We start from the raw sequence: 13,612 nt of genomic DNA on the forward strand, positions 1-13,612 counted from the left end.
ACTGCTCTAAAGGATTAATACTTTACAAGCCCCATTTAGCAGCAAAGTTTTTAAGCAGCAATGTACTTACTATAAAACAGGGTTGTCAAACTGTATCTTAGAGGTATCTTAAAACTCTTGTAGATATTGACAGTTTTTTTTATAATGGCATTTTTATTTGTATAATAGCACTTTAAGCAATATGCCAAGTGTGCATATGATTTTAAGAAATTAGAATTTGGCACCACTGCTCTAATAATAGTAGTGAGCATACAAAATTGTCATGTCCTTTACAGAAATTAATTTACTATTATCGATTATGTCAATTACATTACGCCAATTATCTGTCTCTCTATATGTATATTATTATTTTTAAATAGGTTAATTAACTGAAGTATTATTTCAACATTATGCCAAGATGGTATTATCTTAAAGGAACACTATAGTCACCTAAATTACTTTAGCTAAATAAAGCAGTTTTAGTGTATAGATCATTCCCCTGCAATTTCACTGCTCAATTCACTGTCATTTAGGAGTTAAATCACTTTGTTTCTGTTTATGCAGCCCTAGCCACACCTCCCCTGGCTATGATTGACAGAGCCTTCATAAAAAAAAACAGGTTTCACTTTCAAACAGATGTAATTTACCTTAAATAATTGTATCTCAATCTCTAAATTGAACTTTAATCACATACAGGCGGCTCTTGCAGGGTCTAGCAAGCTATTAACATAGCAGGGGATAAGAAAATCTTAATTAAACAGAACTTGCAATAAAGAAAGCCTAAATAGGGCTCTCTTTACAGGAAGTGTTTATGGAAGGCTGTGCAAGTCACATGCAGGGAGGTGTGACTAGGGTTTATAAACAAAGGGATTTAACTCCTAAATGGCAGAGGATTGAGCAGTGAGGCTGCAGGGGCATGTTCTAAACACCAAAACTGCTTCATTAAGCTAAAGTTGTTCAGGTTACTATAGTGTCCCTTTAAAGGAACACTTTAAATTGCACAATAACAACTACAACACGCTGCAGTGGTTATAGGGACGGGAATGCTCTGACACCCACCTAATGAAAGAAACTGTTTGGTTACTTACATGGGTGTGGTGCAACTTTGAACATTATTCATGCATTTCTGGCAACATAACCACTACAGCATCATGTATTGGCTATGGTGATTGGAGATTTATTGAAAACAGTTAAACAGTTTACGCACTTTCTCTGTTGGGCACTTTAGTCCTTCCAGTCTGCATTTATACAGTAAAGACAACTTTGAACATATAGAATCACTGTGAGCATCAGCCAACTGCTCTTAGCCAATGAATGATGTCCAAAAGTCGTATGCTAATACAGAAGCAGGAATGCCCATTTTAGCATAGCAAGGCAGTCCTGACAAACAGTTCAAGTGTCAATACATTTTTAAATGGTTTGCTTATACAGGGATTTTGCCAGGGGATTCATGGCACTAAAACTACTACTGCACACTTCTAGTGTTATAATGTCTAGAGTGTTAGAGGGTTTTTCTTTCTGACATTACTCAGTTTCAGCATTTCAAATGCAAAGACAAAAAGACAGTGTAGTGGTTGTGTATATGACAGAATAAACATATATTAGGATGCCCATGTAACGTTACAAAACATGTGGATTAATATGATTTTTGTTCAAAAAATAAATACTTGACAAGTCTAAGAATAGAGAGTATTTACGTCAAATATGTGAGTGAACATTTTCTTTGCTCAAATTATTTATAAAACATTAACAGCACTGTAGTATTGGCATTCTAATTTGTACACAAGATACAAAAAGATTGAACATTAAACAAAAAATACAAAATTAACTTAATTCTTCCACATATTCACATTTCCAAGATAACATGAAGGCCATTGTTTGTTGCTTTCTTTGTGGCAAAGACATTCTTCAAAATTAGCATTCTTGAGGGAAAAAAAATTCTACCATCAGAAAGGCTTTAAAAAACATCTTTCAAAGCAGAGTCAGATGCTTTAAGTTCAATTCTCACTCCCTTTTCACCTAAAATAAAAACAAAAGAACAAAATACATCTTACTTATTTATAGTAAGGTGAAGTTGAAAAAATAAATAATTAAATAACGGTCACCCATTATCATGCACAGTAGGCATGACCCAGCATTGCCAGGTTTAACCATAATTCTCTGTTTTGCTGTTAAGCATGCAGGGTTAACCCAAATTGTCTTTTTTTGTTTTGTTGTTAGGGTCTTTGTATGTTCTAGTAAGAAGTTGGGGGTCTTTGCTCAAAAGAGAAAGGCTTGTGTAATGTAATGCTCTAATGGGTAAACCCATGTTGTGTCTGCACCCAAGTTTCTGCCATAAATGTAGGGCCCTAAAAATATATACATGAATATACATGAAGTGAAAACCAAAATGGTGAAGGTGCGGTATAATGCACTAAATAAAGTGCTATAATAGTGCAGATTCTACAATATATTTACACACGCTGATAGTGTTAGTCCTCAAACCTTCTGACACGCGGCTAGCACTTGCGGTCCTCAGGTAGCTAAAAACTTCCAAGAGTAGGAGATTCGTATGGCACGTACTGACGTGCTTCCTCATATCACGTCTTGGGTTTGCTGTCCATCTGAATTTGAATCCACCTCCGTGGGTGTGATAGTTTAAAAATACATACTGATTGGTCCTGGTTAAAACATATGTAAATCATTTAAAAATAAACCATTAGTGTCCAACATATCAATTAGTCCAAATATCAAATAAAGCATATACATAAGAAAGGGGGGCATATTGTGTAAATATTTCCTTGTGAATACAAAAAAATACATATATATTATAAACATCAAATGTCCACAAAAATAAATAAGAAGTAGTAATGGACAGTGTAAATTGCACAAAAATAAAATAAAAGATAAAATGATCAAGTAGTAAAAAATGCTAAAATAGCCTAGAAATACTCCTACTAAATGGGAAGGAAAAGGGAACACATTAGTATCTTGTAACCACACATTTATATATCTATAGAAAAAAAGGTAAAGTAATGGTGATTGTGCAAGGGTGCATAATTTATTATTACACTATGGAATATTGTCCTTTAATGTAATTTGTGTAGTAAATGGCAGAGATGGTATTGTTGAGGTCAACAGGGGTTACATCTTTTGAAGCTGGGACCCCCACAGAGGTCAGATGACAGAAGGGGTAGTATAAATGGCACAGCAATGTGAAAAGGATTTTACCATATGGCTGTGAAGTAATCAAGGCTCTGCAAGGTATAAGGTTCTACACTTGGAAAAAAGTCTGAATGTCTCTTCATCCATTTGGCATGTACCTTGTAAGTGATAGTTCAATCCTTTAATAAGGTAATGGTATTAGTTTCATGAAGACCCTTGTGTTCCAGTATCATATCCAAGAGAAACATTAATACTTATCCGCAGCTTAACAATTAAGCCTCATTTTTTATTATATTTGGAATGGGACAAGCCCAATCTTTTAATTAAGCCTAAACATGAGTTGCACAACTTAAAATATGTGGCAGGAATTGTGATGTCCGTCCTATTGGATCGTGGGTAGGACGTGCAACATGTCTATTGAATGGGAAAACAATAACAAATTTGTAGATGCAAGTATTATTTCTGTGGCAGGTACATAAAAGAAGATAGAGCCAAATGTTTCAATTTGGATTGACAGTGATCTGGAACAAAGGAGGTGGTCAGTTATTATTTCTGTAGGTACGCCTTAACTCCACTCCTGGGCAAGACTTGATAATCCACAAGGTATATATCCAATGATTGGGAGGGTGTTAGTGTACTTGCTTGGGGCCAAATATCTAATTTGGAGTGAGTCACCATCCTCTTTCCTTGCCAGAGACCACCTGGGCAGAAGTTGTACTTTGAAAACCTAAGTTTTATGCTTGTTGTTTTTATCTGTTGTTGGTGTAAATAATTAGTTTAACATATATTTTTAAATGCACTGTGACTATTTTTGCCAATAATAAACATTCATTTATTAAGTTCTCCCTTTGTCTGGTTAAAAATCACGTTACCTGAAGAGACTAATTAGTATTTTTGCAATTCCTTAAATATTGTGCTAAGTAATATTTGGTGTTTTTTTTTACTATTGTTTTACCTGGGGGACCAAGGCACCACATTTATAAATTGTCTTGTTGGTGGCAGCATTAAAATAGTAATAGTTATATTATTATGTTTAAGTGTGGGTGGTGTTAAAAGGGGGATTTTGTCATTAGTTCCGGTCTAGTGCAGACAAATAGTGAACTTTAACCCTTTCACCACCACAACTACATCACGCACACTCTTGGAGTAGGGTGCGGTCATGACAGTGATACTAATAGAAATCCAAAAGGGAACCTCATAAAATGTCGTTATAAAAAAATATATAAATCAAATTCGATATTGAATCGATTTTATCTCTTCCTTCCCTATGTTTAAAATGCAGTTATAACTTTGCAAGGATTTTTTTACAATCTGAATATCTAAAAATATTAGACCACTAACATGCCCCTATTAGACCACTTGGATATTGACTATGATATCTTTTAAAAATGTGCTGAGACACTATGCTGTCCTTTTTTTATATTTTTAACATGCTCATATATTCTTTTGTGAAGAGTGCAAATGGTATTGTAATCCGCATGGACAGATTAAAAGATAAATACATATTTTACTAAATTCGTTTATAAAAAAAAATTCCTCTTCTTTTTATTTCGTTTTAAATGTGTTAATCCTTTCAAAGTTTTCTTTTTCCTGCATTTGTAACCTGCACATTTTCTACAGGAATAAAAACCTTTTTTATTACTATTTTAAAAAAGTATTTGGTATTTCGGCTTTGGGGTGATTGAAAGTTAAAATCCGTTTGAGGCTTGGTGCTTTTTTGAGAAGGTGCCAGTGCTTTAAATATTGATGATAGATTTAACCTTCTTACTATCATTATTAAAATAAAAAAAACCAAAGGCACTGAACTGAAGTTCACACACTTATTATTAGACATGATATATTTAGAAATCAAATTTTGCTGATCCAGTTTTTTAATTTCCTCAAATGCTTTAAGTAACTCATTAGAGTATTTTTTCTGCGAAAATGTATTTAGAACTACAGTTGCTTGTTCTTCAAATGTTTCCTTATCAGTACAATTTCTTCTTATCCTTTGTAGTTGCCCTTTTGGTATAATATTTAACCAGGGTGTGTAATGTCCACTGTTGTACAGGACATAACTATTTGCATTTACCTTATTGAAGAATGTTTTTGTTTTCAAAGTGTTGTTCTACGTAAATTTCCAAATCCAAGAAGTTGATACTCACAGTACTAAATTGGCTGTTTAGCTGAATGCCCCAATCGCTATTATTAATGTAGCCTAAAAAGATTTCTAAATCGCTCTGTGCACCTTTCCATATAAAAAATAAATCATCAATGTACCTATGGTATGTGACCAGATCCATCCCCCATGCGGGCTGTTAATAATAACATAATTCTCCCAACCCAGGATTAACAAATTGGCGTAACTGGGGGCGAACCTGGTCCCCATAGCCGTACCTTGACGTAAATAAAATTTGGAATAAAAACAAAATAATTTTCTAAAATCCATCTAATACTGTCCATTAAAAAGATCATGTGATCTGTCAATTTTCCAGATTTTTGTAGGCATCCATGTATTGTTTTACAACTTAAATCACGGGAAAATCGATATATATATATATATATATATATATATATATATATATATATATATATTTATATAATTTATCCATGTATACTGTCCATTACTACTTCTTATTTTCTTTTGTGGACATTTGATGTTTATAATATATATGTAATTTTTGTATTCACAAGGAAATATTTAGACAATATGCCCCCCTTTCTTATGCATATAAGGATTTATTTGATATTTGGACTAATTGATAGGTTGGACACTAATGGTTTAATTTTAAATGATTTACATATGTTTCTGATAAAGAGACATTTAGGCAATATGCCTTTTATCTTATTTACATAAGGAAAAGTTTTAACCAGGACTAATCAGTATGTATATTTAAATTATCACGCCCATAGAGGTGGATACAACTCAGATGGACAGCAAACCCAAGATGTGATCTGAAGAAGCTGCCCAGGAGAAACGCGTTATCATGCAACACAACCTCAGTAGGTGCCATACGAACCTCCTACTCCCGGACGTGTTTAGCTACCTGAGGACCGCAAGTGATAGCTGCGTGTCAGAGGGTTTAACACTATCAGCATCCCAAGGGAGAGATCGTTTTTATTTAATGCTAAATAAAGGATTTACTTTTTTCAAGTTGCCGCCCTGCCTGTTATACCCTATTACATCGTCCTGCTGTCACATCATGGTCCTTGGTATAGGACATCAAAGCTGTTAAAAGTTAGAGCAGACTTTCACTGCCTGATTATCTTTTATCTTTTATATTTTTACACAGAATTACAGAGTTATTGTTTCCCCCTTGTTCCTCACTTTTTTTTTTTATTTATTTATGTTCTGAACTACATAACCCATATCTGGAAAGTTATAGTGCCTAAATTTATTTCCTCTATTTATAAAGGAATAAGTGCTCTAATTTTATTATTAACTTTTTATCACAGAGTGTACAATGGTTGGAAAGTTCACAATTTGTGTGTAAATATATTGTATAATGTGCACTACTATAGCACTTTATTTAGTGTATTATACTGCACCTTCACCATTTTGTTTGGTTGTCACTTCATTATATATATACATACACACTGCTCAAAAAAATAAAGGGAACACAAAAATAACACATCCTAGATCTGAATGAATTAAATATTCTTCTGAAATACTTTGTTCTTTACATAGTTGAATGTGCTGACAACAAAATCACACAAAAAAAAAAATGGAAATCAAAATGTTCAAGTGGAAAAACACACTACAGGCTGATTGAACTTTGATGTAATGTCCTTAAAACAAGTCAAAATGAGGCTCAGTAGTGTGTGTGGCCTCCATGTGCCTCTATGACCTCCCTACAACGCCTGTGCATGCTCCTGATGAGGTGGCGGATGGTCTCCTGAGGGATCTCCTCCCAGGCCTAGACTAAAGTGGCGAATTTGCCAATCTTGGTGTTCTCTGGCAAATGCCAAACGTCCTGCACGGTGTTGGGCTGTAAGCACTGCACAACCCCCACCTGTGGACGTCGGGACCTCATACCACCCTTATAGAGTCTGTTTCTGACCGTTTGAGCAGACACATACACATTTGTGGCCTGCTGGAGGTCATTTTGCAGGGCTCTGGCAGTGCTCCTCCTGTTCCTCCTTGCACAAAGACGGAGGTAGCGGTCCTGCTGCTGGGTTGTTGCCCATCTACTGGCCTGTCTCCTGGTAGCGCCTCCATGCTCTGGACCCTACGCTGACAGACACAGCAAACCTTCTTGCCACAGCTCGCATTGCTGTGCCATCCTGGATGAGCTGCACTACCTGAGCCACTTGTGTGGGTTGTAGACTCCGTTTCATGCTACCACTAGCGTGAAAGCACCGCCAGCATTCAAAAGTGACCAAAACATCAGCCAGGAAGCATAGGAACTGAGAAGTGGTCTGTGGTCATCACCTGCAGAACCACTCCTTTATTGGGATATTGGGTATATGCTAATTGCCTATAATTTCCACCTGTTGTCTATCCCATTTGCACAATAGCATGTAGAATTGATTGTCACTCAGTGTTGCTTCCTAAGTGGACAGTTTGATTTCACAGATGTGTGATTGACTTGGAGTTACATTGTCTTGTTTCAGTGTTTTTTTGAGCAGTGTGTATATATATATATATATATATATATATATTTATTTTTTTAATTTGAAAGTATTTAAAGGCATAGCATACTTTTTTCAACATAACATTACAATAAGTGGTTGTTTTTTTTTAAAGCTTTTTTCACTTGTATTAGTGCTGCTTACATTTTGAATATTTTGTAGGGTTTTAGAATAGTTTCTTTCACTAGTGTAATTGAGTTTACAGCACTTTTTGTTTACTTGATTTTTTTTTTTGTATTTTATAAATGTAGGGCCCTGACAGAGAATAATCAAGAGTAAGTCATGTCAGGTATCATAAATTGTCCATGTGAGCTGGCTTTTCCAGGGAACAAAGCACTCTTCTTGGACTTTATTTTGGACAACATCGGACAGGACTTAAAGGAACAATATAGTCACCTAAATTACTTTAGCTAAATAAAGCCGTTTTAGTGTATAGATCATTCCCCTGCAATTTCACTGCTCAATTCACTGTCATTTAGGAGTTAAATCACTTTGTTTCTGTTTATGCAGCCCTAGCCACACCTCCCCTGGCTATGATTGACAGAGCCTTCATGAAAAAAAAACTGGTTTCACTTTCAAACAGATGTAATTTACCTTAAATAATTGTATCTCAATCTCTAAATTGAACTTTAACCACATACAGGAGGCTCTTGCAGGGTCTAGCGAGCTATTAGAATAGCAAGGGATAAGAAAATCTTAATTAAACAGAACTTGCAATAAAGAAAGCCTAAATAGGGCTCTCTTTACAGGAAGTGTTTATGGAAGGCTGTGCAAGTCACATGCAGGGAGGTGTGACTAGGGTTCATAAACAAAGGGATTTAACTCCTAAATGGCAGAGGATTGAGCAGTGAGGCTGCAGGTGCATGTTCTATACACCAAAACGGCTTCATTAAGCTAAAGTTGTTCAGGTGACTATAGTGTCCCTTTAACAAGGAGTTCCCAGCTGGTTTTTAGATTTAGTCATTTTTGCACAAGTGTAGGTTCTGTGTTTTGTTTAAGTCCTATTTTATGTTTAAGAACTGATTTGTCTATTTAGTTTTATCTAATTTTTGGCAATGTGTAAATTCCCATTGTCTTTTTGTTGTTAAAATATTAATAATACAGGTTGGTATTTGGGCTCTAGTATCTGGATTCAGAAATATGAAGAGATGTAATAGCACTTTTTTTGATTATGTTGATATTTTGCTAGATTGCATATTGTTATTTTTTTATTTTTTTAATCTGTTCTGCTTGGAGCAACCAAATGAACTCCATTATACATTGCCTTTGTACGGTGTGTGGGGAGTTAAGCAGGATTTATCATTATTTTCGGTCTAGTGCAGACAGATAGTGAAATTTAACCCTTTCACCTGGAGTGGCACTGTTTGTTTAAATAATAATAATAATAATAATAAAAAAAATAAAAAAAAAAAATATATATATATATATATATATATATATATATATATATATATATTAAAGGAACACTATAGTCACCTAAATTACTTTAGCTAAATAAAGCAGTTTTAGTGTATAGATCATTCCCCTGCAATTTCACTGCTCAATTCACTGTCACTTAGGAGTTAAATCACTTTGTTTCTGTTTATGCAGCCCTAGCCACACCTCCCCTGGCTACGATTGACAGAGCCTGCATGAAAAAAACTGGTTTCACTTTCAAGCCGATGTAATTTACCTTAAATAATTGTATCTCAATCTCTAAATTGAACTTTAATCACATACAGGAGGCTCTTGCATGGTCTAGCAAGCTATTAACATAGCAGGGGATAAGAAAATCTTAATTAAACAGAACTTGCAATAAAGAAAGCCTAAATAGGGCTCTCTTTACAGGAAGTGTTTATGGAAGGCTGTGCAAGTCACATACAGGAAGGTGTGACTAGGGTCAGGGGCGGACTGAGAGCCTTTGGGGCCCCTGGGCAAAATTAGATCCCAGGCCCTTTGAATGCACAAATATATCTGTGTTAAATAAATGTTAAAGGATCACTATAGTGTCAGGAAAACAAAGCTGTTTTCCTGACACTATAGTGACCTAAGGGTCCCCCTCCCGTGGCTAGTCATATCCTCCCACTCTCTGTCACTAGTCACCTCCTCCCTCACTCTGTCACTAGAGTGAGGGGGTGACTAGTGACAGAGCGAGGGAGGGGGTGACTAGTGACAGAGTGAGGGGGTGACACAGTGACAGAGGGAGGGATGGGGTGACTAGTGACAGAGGGAGGGAGGGGTGACTAATGACAGAGGGAGGGGGTAACACAATTACAGAGGGAGGGGGTGACACAATGACAGAGGGAGGGATGGGGTGACACAGGGAGGGGTGACTAGTGACACAGTGACAGAGGGAGGGTGGGGGTGACACAGGGAGTGATTAGTGACACAGTGACGGAGGGAGGGGTTGACTAGTGACAGAGGGAGGGGTGACTAGTGGCAGTGAGGGAGGGGATGACACAGTGACAGGTGACTAGTGACAGAGGGAGGGGGTGACTAGTGACAGAGGGAGGGAGGGGTGACAGAGAGAAGGGGTGACTAGTTACAGAGGGAGGGGGTGACTAGAGACAGAGGGAGGGGTGACTAGTGACAGAGGGAGGGGTGACTAGTGACAGATGGAGGGGGGTGACTAGTGACAGAGAGAGGGGGTGACTAGTGACAGAGGGAGGGAGGGCTGACTAGTGACAGAGGGAGGGAGGGGGTGACTAGTGACACAGGGAGGGGTGACTAGTGACAGTGACAGAGGGAGGGGGTGACACAGTGACAGAGGGAGGGGGTGACACAGTGACAGAGGGAGGGAGGGGTGACTAGTGACAGAGGGTGACTAGTGACAGAGAAAGGGGGTGAGTAGTGACACAGTGGGGGGGGGTGACTAGTGACAGAGGGAGGGAGGGGTGACAGTGACAGAGAGAGGGGTTGACTAGTGACAGAGGGAGGGGGTGACAGTGACAGAGGGAGGGGGTGACACAGTGACAGAGGGAGGGGGTGGCACATTGACAGAGGGAGGGAGGGGTGACTAGTGACAGAGGGAGGGGGTGACTAGTGACAGAGAAAGGGGGTGAGTAGTGACACAGTGGGGGGGTGACTAGTGACAGAGGGAGGGAGGGGTGACAGTGACAGAGAGAGGGGTTGACTAGTGACAGAGGGATGGGGTGACAGTGACAGAGGGAGGGGGTGACAGAGGGAGGGGGTGACAGACACATTGACAGAGGGAGGGGGGTGACAGTGACAGGGGGTGACACATTGACAGAGGGAGGGGGGACTAGTGACAGAGGGAGGGGGTGACAGTGACAAAGAGAGGGTGGTGACAGTGACAGAGGGAGGGGGTGACATTGACAGAGGGATGGGGGTGACAGTGACCGAGGGAGGGTGGTGACAGTGACAGAGGGAGGGGGTGACAGTGACAGAGGGAGGGGGTGACAGTGACAGAGGGAGGGGGTGACAGAGAGAGGGTGGTGACAGTGACAGAAGGAGGGGGTGACAGAGGGAGGGGGTGACAGTGACAGAGGGAGGGGGTGACAGTGACAGAGGGAGGGTGGTGACAGTGACAGAGGGAGGGTGGTGACAGTGACATGGTGGTGACAGTGACAGAGAGAGGGTGGTGACAGTGACAGAGAGAGCGGGTGACAGTGACAGAGAGAGGGTGGTGACAGTGACAGAGAGAGGGGGTGACAGTGGCAGAGAGAGGGGGTGACAGTGACAGAGGGAGGGTGGTGACAGTGACAGAGAGAGGGGGGTGACAGTGACAGAGGGAGGGGTGACAGAGGGAGGGTGGGGACAGTGACAGAGGGAGGGGGGTGACAGTGACAGAGGGAGGGGGGTGACAGAGGGAGGGGGGTGACAGAGAGAGAGAGGGTGGTGACAGTCACACAGTGAGGGAGGGGGTGACAGTGACAGAGAGGGTGGTGACAGTCACACAGTGAGGGAGAGAGGGGTGACAGTGACAGAGGGAGGGGGTGACAGTGACAGAGAGAGGGAGGGTGGTGACAGAGAGAGGGAGGGGGGTGGCAGTGACACAGTGAGGGAGGGGGGTGACAGTGACAGAGGGAGGGTGGTGACAGTGACAGAGTGAGGGAGGGGGGTGACAGTGACAGAGGGAGGGGGGTGACAGTGGTAGGTTGGTGAAAGAGACAGAGGGAGGGAGGGGGTGAGTAGTTCCTACCTGTCTCTCTGCTCCCTCTGGTCTCCCTGGCTGCTGCTCCTTCCCCTGCTGATCGGGCTCTGTGTGAGAGGAGAGTACAGGGAGTGAGGTCACTTCCTGGCCCCGCCTCTCCTCATCACACAGAGCCGCACGGGACAAGGAGACCTGGCAGAGAGCTGGTGAAGCTGCCAGGTCTCCTGTGAGGGTGAGGGGGGGGGGGGGGGGGGGATTTACAGAGCTGTAGGTTGCTGGGGCCCTGCGCTGCATCAGGGGCCCCAGCAACCTATTAAAGGTAATAATTTTTTATTTATTTTTTGCCATTCCAGTTGGAGAGATCTCTGATCTCTCCAGCTGGAGCATGGCTGTGCGGCCGGGCCCCTGGCTGCCTCGGGCCCTCGGTCCATGACCGATGTGCCCCAGTGGTCAGTCCGCCCCTGACTAGGGTTCATAAACAAAGTGATTTAACTCCTAAATGGCAGAGGATTGAGCAGTGAGGCTGCAGGGGCATGTTCTATACACCAAAACTGCTTCATTAAGCGAAAGTTGTTCAGGTGACTATAGTGTCCCTTTAATTTATTTTGTTATCTATACTGCATTACATGCTATCTTTTTTCGCCTTTCTGGCAGTGCACTCATTGTCATTGACTTCTGTATCTCCTTTTGCTGGTTTTACACTCTCTGCTATCTGCTGTGGGCCCATGATCGGCTTTAGACAGGATTCGTTATTTTTTTTTATTTATTGCTTATTTTTCTCTTTATCTGTAGGTGTTTTCTCTCTTTGCCCTTAAGACACCAGTAAGAATCAGTTTGGATAGGTTTACTCCACTGACCTCTAGCTGCTGATAAGTAGTTGGTCCTTAACTTTATTTGAATGTAAGTTTCATGTACAAACAATATATATATATATAATTAATCTGATTCACATTTACTCTATTTGATTAGCTGTTTAGTTGTTGGTATGCCAGTGGTGTCCTACATGTTTTATGCAATTTTACAACAGAACAATTGTGTCGTTTATACGTCTTGGTTAATTTCTCCCTTTATTTCAAAACCTGATTGGCATTTGGGTGGCGTACATCTCTGACTCCCATGACAGCATACAGCGATATGACGCCAACTGTTGCTATGTTAACGCAGCAATTATGTGTGATGTGATGATCTTATCATGCAGTGATCGGTGCTTGAGGAGAACTTTCACATTTGGATTTTGGCAGGCCAATGTGTTGCAAGCCTCTCTATGATGTCTGCTGGGACTGTTCTGTTTGGTTTATATGATAGGAGGGCTACTTCATGTTCTGTACTTATGGAGATAAGTTTAACTGTATTATTCAAGGGCATTGTGCATTGAAAAAAGGGTTTTTCATCAGAAATATTTGTGATTTAGTGTTACTCATTAAATTTGCAGCACTGAAATGCACTGGATTCTTGTGCTTGTACGACGGTTTATGACACTATTGGTAAACCATAATAGTTCTAGAACCAGTGATCTCTATGGTTTTTTTTTTAAGTGATATAGTAGCTTTTTAAGAAGTACAGGATTAATGACTATCACTAGAGACTCCTCATTTGCTGTTTATTTATTGGACTATCCATGTAGCCTTCTGTAAATTAATCTACACAACAATTATAATTTGAAACATATTTATGATTCATACAAGTCTTAAACACTCCAGGAATCATAACAACTTAATTTAAATGAAGTTATGGTGTGCCAAGAGAACCCCTGGGCGCAACCCCAAAGTAGCCCCCAGCGTCAAA

At 39.9% G+C, this 13,612-nt stretch overlaps 1 protein-coding gene across 1 annotated transcript in view; it reads right to left on the reverse strand.

Moving 5' to 3' along the window:
• Positions 1-653: 653 nt before the first annotated feature.
• EGLN1 (egl-9 family hypoxia inducible factor 1) overlaps positions 654-13,612 on the reverse strand; it is a 243,618-nt gene continuing 230,659 nt past the window's right edge. Inside the window, exon 5 of the mRNA XM_063443384.1 lies at positions 654-1,998. Within this exon, the coding sequence (XP_063299454.1) occupies positions 1,937-1,998 (62 nt within the window). The 3' untranslated portion in view covers positions 654-1,936. The remainder of the gene's footprint in view (positions 1,999-13,612) is intronic.

The sequence above is a fragment of the Pelobates fuscus genome, chromosome 2 (assembly GCF_036172605.1).
Source record: "Pelobates fuscus isolate aPelFus1 chromosome 2, aPelFus1.pri, whole genome shotgun sequence".
NCBI classification, from domain to species: Eukaryota; Metazoa; Chordata; class Amphibia; order Anura; family Pelobatidae; genus Pelobates; species Pelobates fuscus.